The following is a 25182-nucleotide window of genomic DNA, read 5'->3' as shown; positions in this document are numbered from 1 at the left end:
GAAGAGAAGACTACTTAGTCATGTGAGATGGAAAATTAAGTAGCATGGAATTAAACAAAAAAATATATAAAAAAATGTATAAAAGGTACTACTCCGTATAAATACTGAAGATTCCACTTTCCCAAGAAATTTAAGTTTTACCAATGTCATTTATGCTATTATGTGCACCCAAATGCATAGTTTGTTATATTGAGTGCACCCTTGAAAGGTTGTGTTACTACATGCACCTTCATCGTAGTTTGTGCTGTTGCGGCCAATTTTTCCTTTCTAATTTAGCCTTAAAAAATCAAAAAATTAGTCTTCAATGTGCTAGAGTAGGCTTGCGGAGTGGTTGGGGTTTCGATCCTCATCCCCCCATTCCAGTTTGATAGGGTGAGGGAACCCTCGTATCTTACCGAAAGAAAAAAAAAAACCTCATCAATAAGCGGTTGATCTATTTTAATCGCTAATTATGAGCTTGTTTGAAACTGTTTTCCGTTTTCAATTTTCTATGTTTTAGAAAACAAAAAACCAAAATAGGCAACTCGAAAACGTTGTTTTTACTTTTCTGTTGTTAGTTTTTCAAATTATCATGCTTTTAATAAGTTTGACCAAGTTTTGATTTATTATGTGACATATATCATATGATTTAAAAAACCAAAAAACAATAAACTACAGCTATACCAAACGGAAGTCAATGGTTTTATGTTAGCTCACTAAAAAGAAGTGCTCGAATTCCTTGTTGATATAGTACCGATATAGAAGGTATAATGAGAATTTTGGTAAAAACAAAAAAAGGCGTATTTGAGGAATATTGACTTAAAATTTATTATATGCCAAAATTTTAAATATTACTCTTATGAAGTATGGAGTATATTATTGATTGATGCTAATTTTGTCATTTATTTCTAAATTATACGGAATACTATAAATATATTGTAACATAGTAGGTGGTCCAAATTTAAAACTACTTGTATACTAGTAGTTCGTATTTTTAAACATTTTCAGTTTGTACGTGAGATATGTATTACTACATAGAGTATTAGTTTAATTTAACTTATTTGTTGTGTTTCCATATGAATAAAGTAAGCTTTTAACCTTTTCAAATTTAAGATTGCATTAAGTGTCTAAAACTGTAAATCTAGCAAAAAAAGTTTATGTAAGTTTGCATTTCACAACCAATAAAGCATGAAATCAAACTTCACTAGTGGCTTTTTGGGATGAAGATTCTCCTATCTTCTCCCTTACTCTCAAATGGACTAGCCTGCTGACCTAGACAAGGTGGACCTGTATAAGGTCCTGGTTCAATATAATTTTTCTCCTTACCAACCGAAAAAATCTAGTATGAGTACAAAGTTACCATCATATTATTACAGTCCTACAGAAGTAAAAGTTTTATAGCATGTATTTTAGTTAGGGATACGTGAATGTGATTAAATTCATTATTTCAGCTCGTTTGTAAGTGGTAGGGTTTTTTTTAGGTAAGAAAGAGGAGACGTAGGTAGTAGGCCCTAGCAGGTCGAAACCTTTCATAGGTTAATCTAGCTCAAATTAAAGGGTTAAGCCTTTTTTGGTGTACGGTAAGATGAAGACGGCAAGATGCACTATTAAGGGTATCATTAAAGTTAACACTTATGGTCCATACGGAGCGACACTCTGTTAGACTAAAAGCTTATAGAGTGTTGAGGGCATCATTAAACTCATCAAAAGTCAACACTTATAGTTCATACGGAGCAATGCGAAGTTTGAGCCCTCAACGTTGGCACAGACTACGAGTCTATGACTCTACGAGTGCCTAGACTGCCTACAAGGCTACAAGTTAATCGCAAGCAAGGTCAAAAGATTCAAGAATCCCACACTACTGCGGAGTGCGTAGCCTCTCTCCTTTGTCAACCATCTTCTGCAAAATCCGCTATTACTTCTGCTGCTGAAATCAGTCAACCTTTGACTCCGACGCTCAAACTTAGGGTTTAGTCTTCCCTCACTCAACTTCTGCTTCCCCCTGTTCTGGTATTTCCTTCAATTTCGTACCCTTTTATTTCTCAATTTCGTTTTGTTTAGAAATTATTTGAGCAGATTTTGCTTCAGATTTAGCTCTCTAGTTGGGTAGAACTTGCAAGGTATTGTGTGACTTTTTTTTAGAAAATTCTGCTTCTGATAATCTGATGTACTATATTTGCTTTTTGGGTAGTTAATTATATTGGATTTGGATATGTAAATTAAGCATTAGGGTTTTAGTTTGTGAAATTATTTTGGGGGAAAGCCGGAAGGGTGGAGCTCAAGCTGCCCAAAACCACCCCAGGTGTGCCCGAAGCCCGGGCCGTACTCGAACTGCCGCCTTATTTGGGTTGCGGGGCGCCACTCCGGCATTGTTGGGGAGAAGTTGTGGAGGAAAGAGTTATTAAGTCTTAGCCTACTATAAGAGTCAAGAGGCTATTGTTTGAAATTTATTAGCAATGATGAACATAGATGTCCTGCATTTCCAGCTATATTGGTTTCGCTTTGATTGATTTGGTTTCATTTCAATAGCTCGTGTTTAGGTGTAATGCACTTATGTCATTCCAATAACTTAAGGGTTTATTTTCCTTTAACATTGTGCTGTGTTATCCTCATTCTTTTGTTGTCACAACCTATAGTGAGGGTATTGTAGGAGACTGATTGTAGTCCAATAGTAGTTTAGAAAGGTGAAAGATTTGTGTGGACATTGCAAAATAATATACGCGGCTATGAGTTTAATTTATGAATAGAGGGTTAAGTTTACTTTTCATTGCTTGGACTTGAATTAATTTGGGCAAAGTGATTTTATGAAATGGAGTGCCATTCCAAGGGTAATATTGTTAAGTACATCACCAGTCCTTGTACTTGGGTTGCTCCTTACCATTCAACCCCTGATGCTATGTATGGAACACTTTGTTCCATGTTTTATTTCTTAGGCTTTTCCATTTACACTTTGCACTGACTTTTCATGTCTCTTTGTCCCTAGCAGATTTTTTCTCAGAGACACTTGGCTTCATTTGGGTGTCTCTCTCCTTGTCATGAGCTGTTTTTCTTTGAAGTCTGCATTTTTAAGAGTTTTTGTTAGAAAATCTCCATTTTTCTTCCTTCAAATCACACAAACTTTTAATTTAGGGGCGTGGGGGTGTGGATACAGGAAAGCGTATGCTTCAATAGATCACTCAGTTTTATGACATTCATTTTGCTGTCAATTTGGAAATTCTTATGAGTTTCCTGCACACCCCCCCCCCCCCGCGCTTTTTTAAAGATATACTAATATACTAGTGGGGGATAGGTCTTGAGCAATAATATTACTAATTAACTTCAACGGTACTGGTAATTGGTAGCACAATACTCATCGATTCTATGCTTTTTAATGAATTATAGAATCTTATGTAATGATAACAACGTATTTTGGTACCTTTAATTGGTTAACGGACCCTTTCCAACCAGCATCCTTTTTTTTTGTGGATTCAATTGTTTGACAGTGTGACTTTAACCCTCTGCCTTCATCTGCTTTTGACTTATGTCTTCTTTTTACAAAAGGTGATCAGATGTTTTTGCTAGAAAGTATGCAGTAGATCTTAATCATTGCAAAACCTGTTCCATGTTCCTGTAAATCTGACACTCTTCTTTGGTTTTTACGTGTGAAGTTTCAGAATTAAAGATTTGTAATGCTCTTGCTTCATGTTTTATACTGGGGCTCAGACCTAATTTTAGTTAGCAACTACTTTTGAAGACTCGTTCTTTTGTTAATGACCTGGGGTTTTTCATGATATGGCTGGAAAAAAGAATCTCAGTAAGGCAAATGCTTAGAAATGTGCTAAGCTTTCCATCTCATGACACATATGCTTTCTTTATGGTAGATGACCAGCGCATGGACAAATATGAGCTTTGGAATTCATAGGGATGTAGAGAGGGGGAGTGGGAGAACTGGGTGGAGTAATGGAATTTTTATAATAAAATAAGGGAGAACTTTGCTCATTCTTTGGAGAACTATGCATCTGCAAAAACTTGAGAAAGCATTGGCGATCAAATAAATATCAAATATATATTAGCTTTGGAGCCTCTTGGAGCATATGAGCAATGGAGCTTATGGAGCATCGCTCACCTCAAGGATTGCTCTCTTGGTTTGCTTCATGGTTTTAGCTTTGACTTGTTTCAGCTATTGTGAAATTAATTGCATGAAATTGAAATCAACGGCTCCTTAGATTAACCATGTTTTGTGAATCTTAAACATTATTTTTTTGACTCACATATCATTTGTGTTTGCAGAGAATTTGTGAGTAGAGTGACGAAGCAATACAAATGAGTAGCCGTTTCTCTCGCACCATCTATGTTGGTAACTTACCTTCCGATATCAAAGAACATGAGATTGAAGATCTGTTCTACAAGGTTTGGTTTTGAACTTCTATTCCTGTGCCCCCTATGTGGAGCTGAACAACTTATTTCCATTTGCCCCCTGCATCATATCCCTATGTTCTCTATGCTCACTGCAAGGTCATGTGTAAATTATAGGTTTATAACCTATAACTAGCCTTGCTTATTCATACATGTATGAAGTTTTTTGTTTTTTGGGCTTTTTTATCGTCCTTTGCTGTTGATTGGGTCAAGCTTTTGAAGTTTGTAGAGTAGATTTCTGCTGACTGTTTTTGTTGATCATGTTGCTTTATCTGTTTCATCAAATTCTCCAGTTTCTATTCTAACAAATTTGCACAGTATCCTCATCCTGTACATGCATGTTGACTTCAGTCAAGTGCAGTGGTCTATGTTGTTTCAAAAAAAAAAGTGCAGTGGTCTATGTCAGTCAGTGAAGTGCAACATATAAATATCTGCTTGCATCATCACAGTTGTTTGTTTTCTTTGGTGCAGTATGGTCGTATTTTGGATGTTGAATTAAAAGTTCCACCTCGACCTCCTTGTTTCTGCTTTGTGGAGGTGATCCCTTTGTTTATTTTTTAATTGTTTTTTTTTATTTTTTATTTTTTTTATTTTAATAAATCCAACTGGTTACGTTAATGCTTGGTCCTTGTAACCTTGAGCTATATGCATTGAATTGATAGTTTGAGAGTTCCCGAGATGCTGAAGATGCAATTAGGGGACGTGATGGCTACAACTTCGATGGCTGTTGCCTAAGGGTAATAATTTGATTGCCTACTTTCATATTATAAGTTACACATTTGATTTCTTACATGGCTGGACATATATAGGTTGAACTCGCACATGGTGGGCGAGGATCAGGATCATCATCTGCTAGTGAACGTCGTGCTGGAGGGCGTTATGGTGCATCGCGCCATACTGAGTATCGAGGTCTGTTTATATATTTTTCATGGTAACCCTGAAATTAAGTGTATACATAATACTCTTATAGGTTCTGTCCTTTTGAAAAAAAAAAGATATCAAAATGACTTTTGATGAAGGATGGGTAATGACATATGCCAATAAAAAATTCCAAAAGGAAAAAAAAAAAAAAAAGACCCAAAAGCTACTCTCATCTTTACTCACTTTCTCTCATCCCCTTCCATCCGTTTTCTCTCCTCTTCCCATTTCTTTGTGTCTTCTTCATTCCCTTTCTTTTAGCAAAGAATATGCCTTCTTCAACTCTTTCAAGCCTTTAAATATCCTGGAAAATTTTACTCTTTAATTTCTTAGACCTAGCAATTTAGGTTTTTAATGTCTGATAACGAACTGGTGTTTTTTTTGGTGTGAGAGATCTAGGGAGTGAGGAAGGCAGAGTGGAGGAAGAGGAGAGAGAGGGCTGGGAAAAGGAGAGGAGAGAAAGTGGGTTTTGGGTTTTTTCTCTTTGAATTTATTCCAAAATATGTCACCCTTCCCTCATCATTAAGGTCAATTTGATAAAAATAGTGGCCTCAGGGTCACCTCAGGATTCACAAACATAGCAGGGTCAATCTATGTGTTACGCTTAATCTCAGAGTTACCTTGGGAAATCTTGTTTATAAAGTCTTCACTTTTGAATAAAGTAATTGAAAATCTGCACTTGACATGCAGTCATTGTCCGTGGGCTTCCATCATCTGCATCATGGCAGGATTTAAAGGTGTTTTTCTGACTTTGTCATACTGATAAGCTATGTCAAACTTATCACAAGCTAAGTTTTCCATCTTAACATTTGGTTCTATCATAGGATCACATGCGAAAAGCTGGTGACGTGTGCTTTGCTGAAGTTTCACGTGACAGTGAAGGTATTGCCTGAATTATTTGCTGCTGTTTATGCTAAGAAAAGGACAAATGATATGTTATGTATGATATCCTTGTTAGTGGGTCTTAGACACTGAGGTTTAAAAGGAAATGCTACCTTGCATGCTTTGTTCTGCAGATCCTTTGTAACACATAAATCCTAATAGCAGATTTGTACTTTGCTTTTTAATGTGATGATATGATACCCTTTCTATTAGTGAGGACCGTAAATTGACTTGGTGTTATAAAAATGGAATATTTCTGTGCATAGAGCTGAATGCACACGAGAGTGTATTTAGATCTCTGTTCGAACCCTCTGAGGTCTTTAATTTGCTGAAGCAGAAATTTAGTTGAGTTGAAATGCTTTTCCAGTCATTGAATTTAGGAAATTTCTGATGTCAAAGGATATTGTAATGAAGGAAATTGATGAATCTGCCTTTTTGAATCTGTCTAGATTATGCGTGTGCTACAATTGGATTGTTACTTGTTTAATTCTTTTAAGCTATGCTTCCTTCTGTCTCCTCAAATATTAGTTTTTTACAGGAACCTTTGGCTTGGTTGACTATACCAATTCTGAAGACATGAAATATGCTGTAAGTTTTATAGTGGATTGATTGGATCCTGGGTCTAGAATTCTTTCATATACTGCTTTTCCATACGTAGCTTTGATGCTGTTAATGATGACTTTTTATTAGATCCGGAAACTGGATGACACTGAATTCAAAAACCCTTGGGCAAAATCTTATATCCGGGTGAGTGACTTTCTCTTAGATGATTTATGTGTTCTGAGGACAACTTTTGATCTCTTGTTTTCCTTACCTATCAATTTCTGCACCTTGCTGTTTTTTGTATATGTCCAATTATGTACTCTACTTTGTATGTCGACAACAGCCTTCGTAATCACTGAGGCAATGAGGCTCCTCTATTAAAATAGTATGGCCATCTTTCCTGTTTTTTCTGTAAAACTATTGCTTCTACTTGGATATAATACTCAAGGATCTGGATTGTGTCACACTTAAGTTTCCTGTAGCTTGTAAAGTCTAGTAATAATTTTTGTCAACAATAGCAATGTTCCATGGGAGGGATGTAAGTTTTTTTTTTCTCTTCTTGGTATTAAGATATGGCTCTGTGTCATTGCAGGTGAAGAGGTATGACAGAAGCCCAAGTAGGAGCCGCAGCAGGAGTAGAAGCCCGAAAAAGAGTAGAAGGTAAGCCTTTTTTTTTTTTAATAAAAAAAATTTCAACTCTTTCTTGGGTATTTGTTATTTGTAGTATTCAAGGCTATATAGGCTTTGTAATTATATGCACAAAGTGGTATTAAGATGAGATATATGGCAATACTATGCTCTGTTTGATGTTGCAAAGTACGAAGTATATAATTACTATTAGTATTGTTATCTATATCTACCTCCCACTTCTTATGACTTAGGTTGCATGCGGTTGTTTATTTTGCTTTTGAATTTCTCTGCAGCAAATCGCTGGAAAGGTCAGTGTCAAGATCACCATCTAGATCAAGGTCTGCATCTCCTGTGAAATTAACCAGGTAATACGGAGTACACTTGATTATGCAAGGATTTGACTCACCGTTGTCCTAAATATTGTTAAGCATTCTTTCTCAAATTTTCACCAATATGCAGGCCAAAGTCTAGATCCAAGTCAAGATCCCCCTCCAAGTCACGGTCAAGGTCCATTTCACCCCGGTAGTACCAGGTATGCCATGGGTTTAGAAAATCCCTAATGAGTTCAACAGAATGTGAATTGATCCATGTTCATTGATATTCGAGCTTTTATATGACCTCACTTAACCTGATTTGATGGACTTTCTCTTTTTAATTCTTATCTTACAGTCAGGCACTTGGGTCAGATCAGTTTCTCTGCCCTGCAAGCAGCAATTTAACGAGTACGCCTCTAATGTGTCTCCAAGCAAATACTTAGCATTGCATGAACTTTTCACTAGTATAAAAAATGTTCCCCTTCTGGCTATTGGAACTCTGTAAAAATAGACATGTGAGGCAGTTTTAGAGACATTAATTGTGCTTTTAGTAGCTCTTTAGTCTGAAGATTATATTGAGGAGTCCATTTTAAGAACATTGTTGCTTAGTGTGTTTTGCTTCTAGTTTTTAATATGGTTTGCTGGATTTATAAAGAAGATTTTATTATTTGGAGACAAGTTTATATACAATTCTATGTCCTTGTGAAAATTGTTTATTTTTATGACCCGTGGAGCATGTGAGCGTGTAAACTGTTTCTCTATATCATAACAGCTGTTCCCTTTCTTTCTTTTTGATAAACTATTTTGATTATGTATGTTTGCCAATGCTCATCTTTAACCATTTACAGTATATCTTTAGTTATGTACTTCGTATCAGTATTACAAGTATAAAAACTTGATATTACCCTTATTTAAAACACGTATTGAGACAAATCGAATAAGATCTCACATGATTATTTTTTTTCCCTTTATATATTGAGATTAATTTAGAAGAGTGCTTCATAGTAGACTAGTAGTTAACCAAAGGCAAGCAAGTAGTTCGTCAGTAATCTAAAATTGTGAATAGTTGCAAAATTCTAAACGAGAACATTTAAAAGAACAGGGGTATATTTCATCTGAGTATGGCAATATTGTGACTAATCTGACTATTACATAATTTTCAAGTATAGAGGTTCCTTGCAATTATTAACAAATACTTGGTCACTCTGGGTTGATCATTTTGTACAATCAACAAAGTAGAAGTTGCTGAATGGCATAGGTTTACCGAGCTCCCATCTCTGAAATCGATGCACTGTTCAAGGAACCCTGCTGTAGATCGTATTGGGGATGCTCTGCCTGTAATAAACCCTTGCCTATGAAAAATGCCGGTTTCTTTGGTTGAGGGAGTTGATAAGCTCATTGGCGATCATAGTTACAACAGTTGACATGGTGGGTCTGTCAGCAGGGTTCTCTTGCACACATAAGAGACCGACGTTAATGCATTTCATTGCTTCTTCGTGGTTGTGATTGTCCAAAATTGAGGCTTGGTCAATCAGCTCCGAACCTCTATTCTCTGTCCACAGCTCCCATACCTGAAGAACACAAATCAATTTAAGAAAATCTGGTTAGTCTGTATAATAGCTTGAGTTTCACAAGGTTGATCGGGAACTTACATAACCAATAAGGTTGAGTGGGCGTTCTGAGCAGTAAGAGTCATTGTTCTTCTTGCTGCTGATTATCTCTAACACTAATATCCCAAAGCTAAAAACATCAGACTTGACTGAAACATATCCCTCCATTGCATATTCTGGTGACATATAACCACTGCACGAAGAGAGGAAAATAAGTAGCGTTTATGGTCTTAAATGAGTTGAGAATTCAGGCATTGGTGTATTCAGTTTACTTACAGTGTCCCAACTAATCTGCTGGTATTTGCTCCTGATTCATTATGCTGAAAGAGTCTAGCCATACCGAAATCTGAGATTTTTGGATTCATCTCCTGATCAAGTAATATATTTCCTGTTTTCAAGTCTCGGTGAATTATCTTCGATCGTGAATATTTGTGAAGGTAGAGGAGTCCTTGAGCTACTCCCTCGATTATGTTGAAACGCATCTTCCAGTTAAGAAGCAATTTTCTGTCTGAATCTGTCATGAATCAAGATACAAATGTGATGAATCAATTACGAAGTACAAGAATTTAGCAGCTATAGTATTACTGGAAATTCCGAAATATGTTTAGTTATTATTGTTTAAATCACTAACCAAATAGGAAATAGTCCAAGCTTTTGTTCTCCATGTATTCATATACCAATATCTTCTCTCCTTGCTCAATGCAGCATCCTATGAGCTTAACTAGATTGGTGTGTTGTATTTTGGCAACAAGCTTAACCTCATTCATGAACTCCAATCTGCCCTGCTTTGATGCTCTAGACAGTCTCTTTATTGCTATCTCTTGATTATCTGCTAATGTACCCTGATATATTAAGTGCAAATGTTTTACTGCATTAACTTGGAAAGAAATATATAAATGGAGCATTCAGAGTTTTTAACTACCTTGTATACTACCCCATATCCTCCTTGTCCAAGCCTATTTGAAGGTGAAAAGTTATCAGTTGCTTGAACTATGCTTTCAAAGCTGAATACATGTATTCCATGGTTCTTGCCAATGGTGAGCTTTCTTTTCCTTCGAAATCTTTTGGAGTGTCCAACACTGGAACCTATCTCTGTAAGCGACATCTTCTCCTCTATTTGACTTGCTCCTGTGTAGCATGGAAATAAAACAAAGCTGCATCAGTAGAGCACATAGTTCTGTAAGGTTTTAGTGGGTTGTTTGTAATTCAGAAATGTTTCGAGACTTCTGCGATGGCGATTATACAAATGTTGAAGATGAGCTGTGAGGTTTCGTCGTACAACATAACCTATCAGGCGAAAACATCGTGCTATACTGAGCAGTGCCCTTTTCTGGCGATAGCCTATCCATGATACTGCCAGGAGCAGCAGAAAGGTAGCTGTTGCTATTATAAGCCACAACCACAAAAGTGAACTCTTTTCTTCTGTAACAAAACCAAATCTAATTAAGCTACACTTTTAACTACAGTTGAAGAGACTAGAAAAATATTGCAGTAGAATTTCATCTCCTCCCTACGTTCTAAATGCTGATAGTTTAAAAAGTGGTTGAGAAAATGTTAGTTTTACCCCTGTAATGTTGTCTTTGAATGTAAAATTCCCTGCGAGAAGAGTATGCCTGTCCATTTTCTAGTAACTGAGTAATGTTAGTCCAGAGCTCACATCCAGTTCGATTGGGGTAGATAAAAGCGTAAGCAACACAGGAACAGTTGCTCAAGCACCTAACCTCACAATCAGCCACACCCAAAATTTGGTTTCTTTTTTCGTACATGGTGCCTTCAGATAGCACATAGCCCCTGCTACTTTCAAACCAGCTTTCATTCCGGCATTCTGGAAGCTGCTGCTTTACGCATCCAGGATAGGATTTGTAGTTTCTGGCCTCTCTGCAGTCAACAACAGTGGTCAGAGAATTGTGTGTATTTGATCGTGATCTCGAGTACTGGCTGTACTCCAATCTGTCTGATGTCGAGGTGTCATAATGAAGTATTGCACCTTCCCTATATATATGATACATTGAGAAATCAATATCCCAGGCGTTCTCTGCAGATAAGGTGAAGTATTTCTCTTCATCATTTGAGACATAATCGAACTTAAAAAGGTAGTCTTTGAGATTTGGGAATTTCCCATTGCTCCAAATGCCACTCCTCCATTGAATATCCTCTCTTATCCACAAGATCAACTGGCTGGTTCCGCTGGGGTCTATACCGAGTGTGAAAGGCCCCGCTGCAGGAAATTCATCACTTACCCATGAGGTCAATGACCAATTTTTCCCAGTTTTGAAGTTATATCCTAGTTTCATACCAATAAGAAGTGTGTCAGTTGGATAATCAAAGCTCTGCCACAGTTTTTTGTCTCTTACCGAGCCATCTGAATTCAGCTCTTGTAACACAAAGTTGCCGGTATCTGTAAGCACTGCCACTCTTCTGGAAGCTCCTTGATTGGCCTTCAACAATATGTGTGTCAAACCTCTATCTAATATCTTGAAGTCACCATTGCTGTTGATTGCAAGTGCTCCATAATTCCTAGAAATGGGATTGTTTCGGTTTGCAATCCATACTGGCCTCTTATCTTTAATCATAAGTGTACCAGATGCCGATGAAGCAGTTTTGTGTATTTTCTGGATTAAAGTATCCGATTACCCTCTCTTCTTGTGGGTTGAAGAATCCTAATGTGAATACTTTGCCTAACGAAACCAAGTACTCACCATCCTTGAGTTGATGACCTTGTTTCAGAGTGTCTGATTCTAAATAAGAAGAGATTATGCAGCAGCAGAAGCAAAAATATAGGAAGATGCTTTCTTTTCTCAGTGCCATTGGTTGTGGAATCTACCCAAAACTATTCTTCTTAAGACATTCACGGGCGCCTTTACTAAATAAGTGGTAGCCTAATAAGTCTTTAACAATTGTTAAAAACAACTTTAGTAGAAACAATTGTTTTATGCCTGATTGCTATGAAAACAAAACATCTTTAATACTTAATTGATGAGTAGGTCAATAGTGGAACGATTCAGAATAGTTCTAAAGGTGGTAGGTTTAATGTCATCATCTATAGTCTAATACCTACTAAATACTAGTAATCGCCGTAATAACCTAGGGAGTACAATTAGACTGATATTTGATTCTCAAAAGTCAGATACTCCTCTAATTGGAAATAATAACCTTATACAAAGTTGAAATTAAGTACTCACCATTCTTGACCTGTAGCCTGTTTCTGAATCAGAAGAGATGATGCAGCAGACAGAAGCTGATATATCAGAAAGTGTTTATTGGAGGTAGAATGATATCTGTCTAATAAGTTATGCAGGTTGAAATAATATGTACAAGCTCTAGATATTGTAGACTTGATTAGTGGATAAGAGAAAAGTCCTGGTTTGAAATGGTTAACTTTGTCGAGCAGCTAATACTCATTTTGTCTAATTAATCTAACAGTTGACTGCTAGTATTGAGCAGTTAACAGAGTCTAAGTACCTATTTTAGGATGTCGTGTTTCCACCAGATCGAAGATCCAGTATATCGCTAAACATATAATTGGTCAGGACCATGATGATGCAGTTAATAAGCGTAGTCCATACAAAACTGTTATAACTGCTTGCAATTTGAGGCCTTAAGGGTTGAGCCACTGCTTTGAGATTTTCTAAGATACTGTTCGTTCAAAACATTTGGAAATTTGTATTTGCCTGTTCTAGCCAAAAGTAAAGTTTTGTTGTACTGAAAATGGTATGAACACACTAATAACATATTATTCAAAGTTATATTATTGCACTCATGACACATTAATAAATAATAATCAACCAAGCATGAATGACATACAATTCAAAGAAGTCTATACGGAAGGCAACATTGCCTGAGTTATTGAATTCTGAGACAAACTATAGTAAAAAAATATATCAGCCACATGAGTATTCCACAAAAGTGCTGATCATTCTTTGATGTGATCCACCATATATGAATCAAGGATTTGCAATGTTCTCCACAGCAAAAGGAGCAATCTCGTTTCCTTCGAATCCTGGTCTACTACCAGCAACCTCTAGGCTCAACAGCAGGTTCTCCCATTTCTTTGCAGGCTCCTGCTCAAGAACCAAAAATTAATTAGCACCATGACAGATGAGATTAACTTGGCTAAAAGTGTACTATGTTGATCACTTCACACAGCCTACCTTCCATGAGAAATCTTGTGCCATACAGTTTTGGATCATCTCTCTTGAAGCTGGAGTTCCATACGTCTCTATCGCCCTCTTCACTGTTGTTACAACAGCTTGTAAATCAGTTGGATCCACCGCGTCACACTGATATACCATTATACACCAAAATGTCAGCTCTTCAGAGTACAGGAATGATCATTATACTAAATAGTATAAAAAATGAAATAGGTTGTTTTTTTTTGGTTTAGGTGATTGTTACATTTGCACTGAAACGGCCCATGTGGAATCCGGTGTAACCTTCTTGTACAGTATCGACAAGTCCACCAGTCGAGGCCACCAGTGGCACCTGATCAATGAAAGATCAGAATAGGTCATCATGTTCATATATTGATGTATAAAGCATCAAGATAGGATAATTCATTGCATAAAGCTGTCACAAACCGTTCCATAACGCATTGCATGGAGCTGGATTAGCCCACAGGGCTCAAATCTGCTAGGTATCAGCATGTAATCAGCACCAGCTACAATCATATGAGCTAAGGCGACGTTGAATTTGGTCACCCCTCTCGCCTTTTGAGGGTAGAGAGCTTCCAACTGTTGAATCTGCTTCTCCATTTCCTTCTTTCCTGTCCCCTACTCCCCCCAAAAAATCATGAAAACAAATCAGAAAAATGGTTTTGTTCAAGAATAAAAAGGCATGTTTGAGGTAAGATTTATTCTTACAAGAACAATAATCTGCACATTTTGCCCGATGAATTGAGGAATTGCTTCTGCAAGAATGTCAGAACCTTTCTGCTCTTCAAGTCGGCCTATAAAACCAATCAAAGGGATATTCCTGTCCACGGGTAGACCAACTTCTGCTTGCAGAGCTTCCTTTATAAGAGGCTTTGCATATGCAACCTGAAAGAAGCGAAAACTAACACATTAGGAAATTTCATGAAGGTTTACAAAAGCAAAAATCCTGTTTAAAATGTTACTTACAGTTGATCTATCATAATTAGATCCAATGTACTTATCAGTAGTTGGATTCCATTCCAGCACATCCATGCCGTTCACTATGCCAGTGATTCCAGTCCTCTGAACTATATCATTGAGCTCCACACCTCTCTCAACACTCGATACAATCTCTTGTGCGTAGAAAGGGCTCACAGTTACTACACGGTCTGATTCTAAAATACCTGCCTTCATCCAGTTAATTTTCCTTCCCTTTACAGGTTTGTTGTGCCTGTATCATGCACTTAACATTAATTGTGGACTAGTAAATTAGTAATTAGTCCGTGCAATGCGATATTTAGTAGGTAAGATACTTTACCCATCAAAAAAGTCAAAAGCTGGCTTCAATTCCTCAGGCAAATGAAGACGCGAGTAGTCTTCCAATGCAAATCTTCCTTGATATACCATATTGTGAATGCAGAAAGCAACCTGAAGTCTCAAACATAAGAAAATTCGTTCAAGAAAACGTTACAAAGTACAACCAAGAAAAAAACCCCTAGGTAAAAAGACTTACCTTAGCATTTCTGTAAATTCCCCTGGGTTTGTACATACTCTTGAGGTAGGCTGGGAGAAGAGCACTATGCCAATCATTCGCGATGAAAACAACATCTTCACCTGCATCGAGTACATAATAAACACTTTAATCAGGTCTTCATTCTACTGAAATCATTGAAAAAAACTTGTTACAGTTGACCACAATGAGAAGATATTACCATATGGTCCAGAGTAGAGTGGATTGTTGTTGAGATTCAGAATTCTTGGTGCCTCCAAAGCTGCCTGTAACGCGCAGGTAACATGCTTTCTTTCTCATTACAAAGTAATTAAGCTAATAATGATAAAATTACCTGGTTTAACACGCTAAATCGAAGCTGGTTATCTTCATAGTCCTCTCCAGCCTCTGGACCGTAGAGTTTGGATCCGGTTACCCCCCACACCTAACATGGTTTTATTACACAACCATATAAAAAAAATAAAAATCAGGGCTTCAATTCATTAACTAATTACACACAAGTAAATACTATGGTTGAGCTATGGAAATGTATTGATACCTTTGCAAGGAAAACAGGATGATCCACGAAAACACGATCAACCCCTCGCTTGTAGGTGTGGAAGAAACGCACTGTCTCAGTTCTATCTCCAACTTTCAGCTGCAATTTATGTTTTAAAACATGCTCAAGAACTCCAATTCAAATAATCATCCTAACAAAGTAAGATGAACCTAATTATATTATAAAGCATGCATGTACCTCAGCTGTTACACTAGTATCCCATCCGTCTCTGTACTGATCATACCGTGGAGAGATTGTCATTACACGGTGTCCCCTAGCCTAAAAGACGCGTAACACATTAGGCCAAGGTAATAATAAAGTTGAGATAAGTTCAAAAAATATACATAAATATATTTATCACGGTGAAGAGAACAAAGACTTACTGCCAAGGCAGGGGGGAGACCTCCAAGAACATCCCCTAGACCGCCGGTTTTACTCCAAGGGGCAACTTCTGCCCCAACAAACACCAAATTCATCCCACATCTTATTGCAGGGGAGCTTTCTTTTCTAAGCTCCTCAGTAGGATTTTTCGCGTTACTCCTTAACTTTATCATATCTACATTGTTCTTCAATGATCTTAGTCCATTATGAGTCGCGATCATTTGGTTGTTCTTCAAGCCATTGTTTATCAATGTCAGCTTAGGATCTGAACCCGTCATAGCACCACTGGTAATACCCGAAATAAAATGAGATGATGTTACGGTCTCCATTGTCCTAATACCTCAAACAACCAAAAAAACAGTGATTAATTAGTACGTGGTAGTATAGTATGTAGCACTGTCAAAACGGTTTGACAGTTCGGTTTTGGTTCGGTTTGAAATCGGTTCGGTTTGAAATCGGGTCGGTTTGAAATCGGTTCAAATGTCTTACGGGTCGGTTTCGGTTCGGTTTAAATAATTATCGGTTCGGTTCGGTTTCGGTTTATTCTTGAACGGTTTAAATTCGGTTCGGGTTCTAAACGGTTCGGTTAGTAAACGGTTCGGTGCAAACGGGTTGCGGTTTGTTAACGGTTCGGTGTAAACGGTTTTTAACCCGGTTTAAATTCGGTTCGGGTTGTAAACGGTCCGGGTTGTAAACGGTCCGGGTAGTAAACGGTTCGGTGCAGACGGGTTGCGGTTTGATAACGGTTCGGTGTAAACGGTTTTTATCCCGGTTTAAATTCGGTTCGGGTTGTAAACGGTCCGGGTTGTAAACAGTCCGGGTAGTAAACGGTTCGGTGCAGACAGGTTGCGGTTTGTTAACGGTTCGGTGTAAACGGTTTTTATCCCGGTTCAAACAGTTTCGGTTTAGAAACGATTCGGTTCTTTTTTGGTTCAGTTTCATTTTAGTTCGGTTTATAACTGGTTCGGTTCGTTAACGGGTTCGGTTCTTCTACGATTTAACATTACTTGGATAGGTTTTATTTCAGCTTTACTAAATTACAGTTCGAGTCTGGTTTTGATTCAAAAAACCGGTTTTTTATCGAGTCGTTTGGATTTGGGCAATCAAACAGTTTTGGTTTGAAATTTTATACTACTTTCTAACTTTTTGCTAGTTAACAAGTTTTATATCAAGTCGAGACTTCATCACTTCATATTGAGGCATCATATTATATGCAAATTCTCATTAATTTTATAAATACATATCATGTTATGTATTTAGTTTAGCCATACTGATCTTACTAGTTTATTAGGAAGTAGATTATAAAAGTTTAGTGCATTAATGTATTATTGTTTTACTATCAGATTATTATCTGCTTCTTATTTGATCATTTAGTTAATTAATAATGTCATAATCATGATTTGATGAGTAATTGTGACATCGAAATTTTCAATTTGGTATTCGATACTTAATTAGTCAACAAGACTGATAATTAAGACTTGTTTATCATTATATATTTGCATAAAGTTATATATTACAAAGTAGTTTGATTTGTATAATCAAATAACACATTAATGAAGAAGAAGGTAATATTGACTCTTTCAACCGATTATACATATTAACATATAAATAACATATAACCATCTCATATTCTCATAGTTAAATATTATTAGTATAAAGGGATGAGAATCATAAGATTATTATATTTTTCTATATCCTTTATTGGTTTACCCCTAAGGCTTATGTCACTAATTACTAATTAGTAATTAGTAATTACTTAATTAGACTAACAAGTTAATAAGAAAGAGTAGCGTTTAACTTGAGTCTAATAGATCAAATACTGAAATGGTATTAGTATATTACCTAGTAGGATAGTCTAGTACACTGCTAATCTGTTATGCAACTATGCTAAATTGACAATTGCTGATATAGTCATATTAGTCAATCACTCATGTAGTCATAACTCATATCTAAATAAGTAATTTGTATTTATGTACTAATCTACTAGTCAATTATACAATTTATAAGTTTACACGATTACAAGTGTATTTGCTTATAGGTACAACTAAACTGATATAAAATAACCATATAACTAATCCGTAGTACTTCTTACTCTCTAAGATATATGACGTCATTATATTATTAAACAGTGTTCGATTTTTTATTAATCGCAACGCTAGACATTTACACGCTAACCGATTCACATTTTATAATTTAAAGAACTTAATATTTTAATGTGTGTGTTAAAAAAAATTATAAAAGCTGATATTATGAAGGCATATTTCGTTTTATCGGGATTCGAGAAATGTAATTAGTTTTTTTTTGAAGCCATGTAATTAATTAATTGTATAAAATTTCGTTTAATGTTATTAAAATAAAATTAAAAATTTTGATTTTTACAAAGTGGAAAATTGATTTCATTTTTTTGGTTGACAATTTCATCAAAATATGAAAGGTGGGAAATTTCCCTCCAAAACTAAAAGGAAAAACAAATTTTAAATTTAGAATTTAGATATTTTGGTTGTTAAATAATTAAATAATATATTGCAAAAGAGGAAAAAAAAAAAAAAAAAAAAAAAACAGTGGTGAAACGTGAATTGAATTAGCCTGGTTAGGTCATCTCCTCTTCATTCATCATCTTCAATTCGCCGTTTTGCTCCACATCAAACACTGATTCTTCGGTTCTTCTTCTTCATCCTCAAGCGCTGAATCCTTACTCACTCTGAAGTTCTCCAGTTCTCCATCTTCAATTCTTCCTCTCCTTCAAGCCGTCACAGCTCAAGGTAATTTTCAGTTAATTTTTTTTTTTTATTTCGGTTTTTTTTTTCGATCTCGAGTTCTCCATTGTCGTTTTTTTTGTTCGATCTCCAGTTCTCCATCTTCAATTCTTCTTCTCCTTCAAGCCGTCACAGCTCCAGGTAATTTTCACTTAATTTTTTTTGTTTTTATTTCGGTTTTTTGTTCGATCTCAATTTCTCCAAATGTAATTAGTTTTTTTTCGATTTCCAGTTCTCCATCTTCAATTCTTCTTCTCCTTCAAGCCGTCACAGCTCAAGGTAATTTTTCAGTTAATTTTTTTTTTTATTTCGGTTTATTTTCGATCTCGAGTTCTCTATTGTCGTTTTTTTTTGTTCGATCTCCAGTTCTCCATCTTCAATTCTTCTTCTCCTTCAAGCCGTCACAGCTCCAGGTAATTTTCACTTAATTGTTTTGTTTTTGTTTTTTGTTGTTCATATAATTCCTGAACTATAGACCAGGATGGCATATACTAATCACCCTCTATTATGAATATCTAAGGGACAGTGGGAGACAAATCTTGTGGTTATAAAAGCATTAGAATTTTTGTATGGTAGGGAACCCAATAAATCATTACACTATTTCAGTTTAAAATATCATTCTAATGTTATGATCAGGTATAAACACTAAAGAATTTTTGTGTGCTAATTATAGTTTAATGCAAGTTGGTTTGTTTCCAATAGAAAGAGAATCTTGTCATTTTAATCCATTGTTTTGACTTATTGAAGTAAATTAGATAAAGCAACTACTACTAATTTTAGTAATTTATAAATCTGGTAGTGTATCACTACTAAATAGTATGATTGGTTGGAAATTTTAGTGTGAAATAGTCAACACTAATTTGGTTCAGATTAGCTGGTTTAGTTTTGGGTGCATGGTATTTTATTTTAGTGGTTAATTAATAGAGTTATTTTAAGTTACAGTATATGTGAAAGTAATTTGCTTGCCAATTGATTTTAGTAATAGTGCCTTATTGGCTAACTTAACAGTTGTACTTTGTCTTCTTGGGGCATATTTGGATTTAGGCTGTTGTGTTTCTGTTTTTTCAGCAATGGAGCAAGAGTTTATCGGTTTTGATGAGGATTCTACTATTCAGAATCAAGATTCTACTCAACATACCACTAGTGGTAGTAAGCGTGGACGAACATCAGATGTTTGGAGGTATTACACCTTTTTTGATAAGATGGTTGGTCTTGCGCCGATAAAATATGCTCGATGCAATGTTTGCGGTAATGAATATAAAACACCAGGTAAGGCTGGTACTTCAACTTGTAAAGCTCATACTAAGACATGCATGGGTAAAAATCCACACCATCCAGGAAATCATGAAATTGGTGTTGAGCTCCCGTTTAATCAAACTCGTCATTTACAATTGCTTGCTAGAGCTATAATTTTGCATTCTTATCCTTTAAGTATTGTGGAGCATCATGGCCTTAGGGAAGTTTTTACGAATCTGAATCCCAACGTGAACCATGTGTGTTGAAACACTATTTTGAAATATTGTATTGCTGAGCATGATAAGTTTAAGTCTTTGTTGTTGCAATCTTTATCTGGAATTGAAGGTAGAGTTAGCTTCACTTGTGACTTGTGGACAGCATGCACTAATCGAGGTTATCTCACTTTAACGGCACATTATGTTGATAAAGATTGGTGTCTTAGGTCTAAAATTCTGAATTTTCGTTATTGTGGTCCTCCTCATACTGGTGTTGAGGTAGAAAAATTTGTGTTAAAACTTATTGGGGAGTGGAACCTTCAGGGTAAAGCTTTTGCAATGACTGTTGATAATGCTCGATCCATGGATGTTATGGTTAACCTTTTGAAGAAAGATTTAATGTTGACTTCTCCTCTTCCTTGTAATGGTAAATTTTTTCATATTCGATGTTCAGCTCATGTCTTGAACATTATTGTTCAAAGAGGTTTAAAAGAAGTTGATAGTAGTGTTCAAAAATTGCGTGAGGTTTGTAAATATATTGATTCTTCAGACTCTAGACTCACTCAATTTGAGCATGCTCTTCATGAGGTTAACTGTGTGTTTAATGGAAAGTTACGTCTTGATGTTGTGACTCGTTGGAATGCCACCTATACGATGCTCCGAAAAGCTTTAGAAGCAAAGGAAGCCTTGAAATTGGTTATCGATAGGTTTATGGGTTATGAATTCAAACTTTCGGATGATGAATGGGATACCCTTACTAAAATATGTAATTTCTTAAAGCCATTTTATGAAATCACTGTGTTATTTTCTGGTTCAGAATATCCTACTGCAAATTTGTATTTCGCTAGTGTTTTAAAAATTGAGCACACAATAAGTAAAGCGCATATAGACCCTAAACTTGCACCCATGGCAAAAGTTATGCTTGAAAAGTTTGAGGGCTATTGGGATGAATATAGTTTGATCCTTTCAATTGCTATTGTTCTTGATCCACGCTATAAGCTTGTTCGAGTGACGAAGATGTTAAAAGTGCTTTATGTTGATGAGGCATGTGTTGAAAAGGCGAAGGTAATTAAAGATGCTCTTTTGGAGTTGTACAACTTTTATTATTCTATGTCTTTCGGTGTTACATCAAGTACAATTGTTCCACCCTCCATCCCAGCTATTATCGATAAATCAAATAGTCACTTGGATGATGACATATTCAAGGTAATCAATTTCTGTTTATTGTGGTTTACAAAATTAATAATTGTATGTTTTAATTTTTATTATTTAATAAAGCATTTTGTTTGAACTTTTCTAGTATGTTGATGATGATGATGATGAGGATGGCCCATCAAATCGGCCATCGATGGAGATTGATTCTTATTTGTGTACTCCTCGGCAACCAATTTATGAAGGGCAGAAATATGATGTTCTCAAGTATTGGGAATCTCAAATTAGTGTGTACCCCATATTAGCTGTTATGGCTAGGGATGTTTTGGCCATTCCTATTACATCGGTAGCCTCTGAGTCTTCTTTTAGCATGGGTGGTCGTATTTTAAACAAGTATAGGAGTGCGCTTTTGCCTAAGAATGTTGAGGCGTTGGTTACAACACAAAATTGGTTACGTGGTTATGATTGTGATATTGAAGAAGACGTCCTTGACATTGGTAAAGAAGTGATAGATGAAAGTTTTGCATCTAGTTAAGATATGGAATTGTGGTTCAGGCTTTTGCTAAAATGTTTTAATCTCATAGAACAAATATTAATAGTTTTAATCACATTACATTATTGATATTTTGTTCCTTATTTGTCTTGAATTATTGGTTATTATTTTTGTTGTAGTTATATAATTCTACTGTAATGAGAGTCATCAAACTAAAAAAAAGTAGTAACGATTTGCTTGACAAATATTAAGAGCATTCTCACTGGCAACACAGGAACTGATAAAAGAAAGTAGAAGTTAATAGCCCGTTTCACTTTTATCTTGACCCTGACTTGACCTTTACCCGCAACGTACTCGCCCCGCTAATGACCCGCATTGACCCGCCCAATAACCACTCCTAGTAGTAAGTGGTTTGTAAATGGTTTGATTTATAAGCGATTCGGTTCATAAACATTTTGGTTTATAAGCGGTTCGGTTTATAAACGGTTCGGTTAATAATCAGTTCGGTTTATAAACGGTTCGGTTTATAAACAGTTCGGTTTATAATCAGTTCGGTTTATAAACGGTTCGGTTTATAAACGGTTCGGTTTATAACGGTTTTTATGGCAGTTCAAACGGTTTCGGGTTAGAAACGGTTCGGTTCATTTTCGGTTCGGTTTCCTTTCAGTTCGGTTTAGATTTTGGTTCGGTTCTTAAACGGTTTAACGTTACTCGAATCGGTTCGGTTTCGGGTTCACTAAAATGCGGTTCGGGTCGGTTTTCGGTTTAAAAAAAGCGGTTTCTAAACGGTTCGGTTCTCATTCGGATCGGTTTGAATCGGTTCGGTTTCCCCGGTTCGGTTCGGTTTTTGACAGTACTAATAGTATGTATATGTTCATAACATTTACAACAAATAAAAGCAACATAAAATTAAATTTAACACTAATAATATAATACTGTTTCATACCAAATAATGTAATGAAAATTAAAAAGTTGTAAATAAAATTTGATTTGTAGGAAAATAATCAAATTTTATGGTGTTGATATGAGATTGTATATTTGTAATTTTGTATGTAATGTGTTGTAACGAGAGTTACATAGTACATTAGTACGTATATAAAGGGGGTTAATTTAGTGAGGCGTGTCATAAGATATATGGTACGTTTTGGAGTTTTTAACCAATAGGGAAATTCGTGAAGAAATAAAAAGGCAAATTAATCCTACTACAACCTGACGCTGGAAATCACCTGAGTCTAAAGTGGGTCCCACTGCACTTTTTCAGAAGAATTGTGAGATTTTTGAGGTTCTTAAATCCATCACAGCCGTTGGCTAGTACACGTCATCCGTTGGATTTTAGGATTTTCAATTTTTTGTTTTTTGTTTTTTTAATTGTTGGGCTTCTAAAAGTGGGTTAGATGAGGGTAGGTTTATTGGGCCGTTGTCCAGATGAATACTTGTATTATTATCTGTGGATCCTAAGATAAAAATAATACACTATGGGTGCAAAGTGCAATACTAGTCAGCATCTTTGGTGTCATGGTGACTATGGGGTTTTAAAAAAAATTACCAAGTTTTATTGATCCAGGATCATCCAAGTTAAAAAATTTATATTTGTATGGTTGAAAATGTGAATTTCATAGAGTTTTTAATTTTACAGTCTCACATTTACTTCCTCGCATGTTCATGTGGACATCTTGAAGCAGGACATGTTATGTTTGCTTTATATCCAAATAAATTCAGACAAGATAATTTCTGAAAAAAATAAGTTCTTACTCGGTATAAATTACAATAAAAATAAATTTAAATGGGTTCTGTTAAGTGAAAATCAGATGAGTATAACACACCTAATAGAGAATAGCAGCATTAATCATTAAGCCAAAAAAAAAAAAAAAAAAGGATAATACTATTAATAATGATGATGATGTCTTGTCTTGTTTTAACATTTAGATCTGATGTACTCACAATGATCTGATGTACTCACAATGATTTTATCAGTTAAGTGAAGGTTTTGTTGGATTCAACTTAGACCTTATTGTTTGTATTTTCAAATTTTCTAATAGTAATAGTCTTATTAATATCAAACTATTTTTATGTAGCTATATGTAAACAATGTTAGAGAATTAGTCTTGATTAATTTTTTTTTTTTTTTTTTACTTTATATGTATTAAGAATATTTAATTATTGTTTGCAATTAAATAAGAAAAGAGAACATACCCTAAAGGCCTAAATCATAGATCACTTTGAAGTCATGGAATGTATGAAGTACAATAGATATTATGTGTGATATAAAGCTCATACTATTGATTTGTTGAATACTTGAATGAATGAATATGATTAGTATATTTTTTTTTGGGTGTTTAGAGAGCCACAAAAGTGATGAGAATTGATTCCAGGATCACCTGACACCGGGAGGAGACCTCTAACCACTTGAGGTATTCTTCACTCTCAACATGATTAGTATATGATGGCAAAGTATGAATAATGTAGTACTATAAAATAAAAACAATAGAAAGAATTATGCTAGGTTGAGAATGAATGAAGATTGATCATGTTAGTTTGGTCCAATTGTATATTTGTACGACTACGTCAGATTTGGTAGTCATTAAATTTAGTCAAGCAGAGTCATCTGATGTTGGTAGAAGAAAAGTAGAAGTAATAAAATAAGATGACATATATATAAGGTGAATGGATAAGCATTAAAGAGAGAGTATTAAAATCCAACACAGAAAACATTATTGATTATTCTACGTAGTATTTCTTTTATCCAACCGTCAAACTCGCACAAGCACATGTAGCGTACGTTAGCATGAGCCAGCCGTAACAACTAGTGGAGCCAATTTGCCGCGTAGGTTTAAAAAATTAAAAGGAGTTTAAAAGGGGTGAAAAAGAGACTGACTACTTGGCTACTTGTTAACATACATACCAATTTTAGTAAATTACCAAGTATAGAAGAGCTTCTCATTTGGACGGATTGAGGGGTTAAAGTTAAATAGGCTATTGGACTAAAAAGTCATTTGACTCTTAATAAAGGGACTCTAAGGCTGAATATAGGGGTGAGCAAATTTTATGTTACCTAGTTGTGTTCATCTCTAGCTGGAATGTAGTAAGTATCTATCACGCGCAACTTTTATGTCATACTCAATAAATTTGGTGCTCTTTCTTCGCATCTTAGAGTTGGTTACACTTTTTGTTCTCCTCCATTCATTAAGATGATTAAATTACATTTGTCTCGGTACAAATACTTCATATTTCTACTATTTGTCTAGTTAGAAAAATTAAATACTTAATAATATAAAAATATGAACAATTAATAATTATCTACAATTGACCCTCAAAATAAAATTTAAATCTGAACAATCTCCTAACACACGTGGCATAAATATGAAGATTGAAAGAACAAGATAAGAACTTAAGAAGGCTATAAGTGCCACCATCTAAACTTGAAATCTTAATTTCAACTCCCAAACCAACATCAAATTTACCTATACAACATATATTTATTATTATATATGTATTTGGAG

The 25182-nt window shown here is 35.5% G+C and overlaps 2 protein-coding genes and 1 pseudogene across 4 annotated transcripts; 1 reads left to right on the top strand and 2 right to left on the bottom strand.

Annotated features, from left to right (window-relative positions):
- Positions 1–1678: 1678 nt before the first annotated feature.
- LOC110727877 (serine/arginine-rich splicing factor SR34A-like) lies at positions 1679–8422 on the top strand. Of its 3 annotated transcripts, none has more exons than XM_021907475.1 (14): positions 1679–1989; positions 3840–4103; positions 4249–4368; positions 4846–4911; positions 5037–5111; positions 5184–5283; positions 5983–6029; positions 6117–6174; positions 6713–6762; positions 6865–6921; positions 7310–7377; positions 7641–7712; positions 7807–7879; positions 8017–8422. In XM_021907475.1, exons 3-13 carry the CDS (start codon positions 4282–4284, stop codon positions 7871–7873), a joined length of 747 nt encoding a protein of 248 aa, XP_021763167.1. In that variant the 5' UTR covers positions 1679–1989; positions 3840–4103; positions 4249–4281; the 3' UTR covers positions 7874–7879; positions 8017–8422. The 3 variants fall into 3 exon arrangements, with proteins under 3 accessions (XP_021763167.1, XP_021763159.1, XP_021763152.1); XM_021907467.1 differs by having other exon boundaries at positions 3840–4115; XM_021907460.1 differs by lacking the exon at positions 3840–4103.
- Positions 8423–8756: 334 nt separating this feature from the next.
- On the bottom strand, positions 8757–12252 carry LOC110727871 (annotated as a pseudogene).
- A 770-nt stretch (positions 12253–13022) lies between these two features.
- Positions 13023–22742, bottom strand: LOC110727853 (granule-bound starch synthase 1, chloroplastic/amyloplastic-like). Its single transcript, XM_021907435.1, has 14 exons — positions 22629–22742; positions 15833–16163; positions 15648–15728; positions 15450–15548; positions 15246–15335; positions 15114–15177; positions 14915–15015; positions 14720–14829; positions 14389–14632; positions 14131–14307; positions 13849–14040; positions 13667–13753; positions 13423–13551; positions 13023–13332 (listed from the first exon to the last, which is right to left on the bottom strand). Exons 2-14 carry the CDS (start codon positions 16157–16159, stop codon positions 13216–13218), a joined length of 1818 nt encoding a protein of 605 aa, XP_021763127.1. The 5' UTR covers positions 16160–16163; positions 22629–22742; the 3' UTR covers positions 13023–13215.
- Between the last annotated feature and the right edge of the window lie 2440 nt (positions 22743–25182).

Source organism: Chenopodium quinoa, unplaced genomic scaffold, assembly GCF_001683475.1.
Source record: "Chenopodium quinoa cultivar QQ74 unplaced genomic scaffold, ASM168347v1, whole genome shotgun sequence".
In the NCBI taxonomy this organism is placed as follows: Eukaryota; Viridiplantae; Streptophyta; class Magnoliopsida; order Caryophyllales; family Amaranthaceae; genus Chenopodium; species Chenopodium quinoa.
This window is presented reverse-complemented; position numbering and strand designations above follow the sequence as displayed.

Coding starts and splice junctions, on each gene's coding strand:
- LOC110727853 (XM_021907435.1), bottom strand. CDS start 16,159: ATGGAGACCGTAACATCATCTCATTTTATTTCGGGTATTACCAGTGGT. Junction 15,336..15,449: donor ATCCTGTTTTCCTTGCAAAG/GTATCAATACAT, acceptor AAACCATGTTAG/GTGTGGGGGGTAACCGGATC. Junction 13,754..13,848: donor ATGCAATGCGTTATGGAACG/GTTTGTGACAGC, acceptor TTCATTGATCAG/GTGCCACTGGTGGCCTCGAC.
- LOC110727877 (XM_021907460.1), top strand. CDS start 4,282: ATGAGTAGCCGTTTCTCTCGCACCATCTATGTTGGTAACTTACCTTCC. Junction 4,912..5,036: donor CTTGTTTCTGCTTTGTGGAG/GTGATCCCTTTG, acceptor TTGAATTGATAG/TTTGAGAGTTCCCGAGATGC. Junction 7,713..7,806: donor TCTCCTGTGAAATTAACCAG/GTAATACGGAGT, acceptor ACCAATATGCAG/GCCAAAGTCTAGATCCAAGT.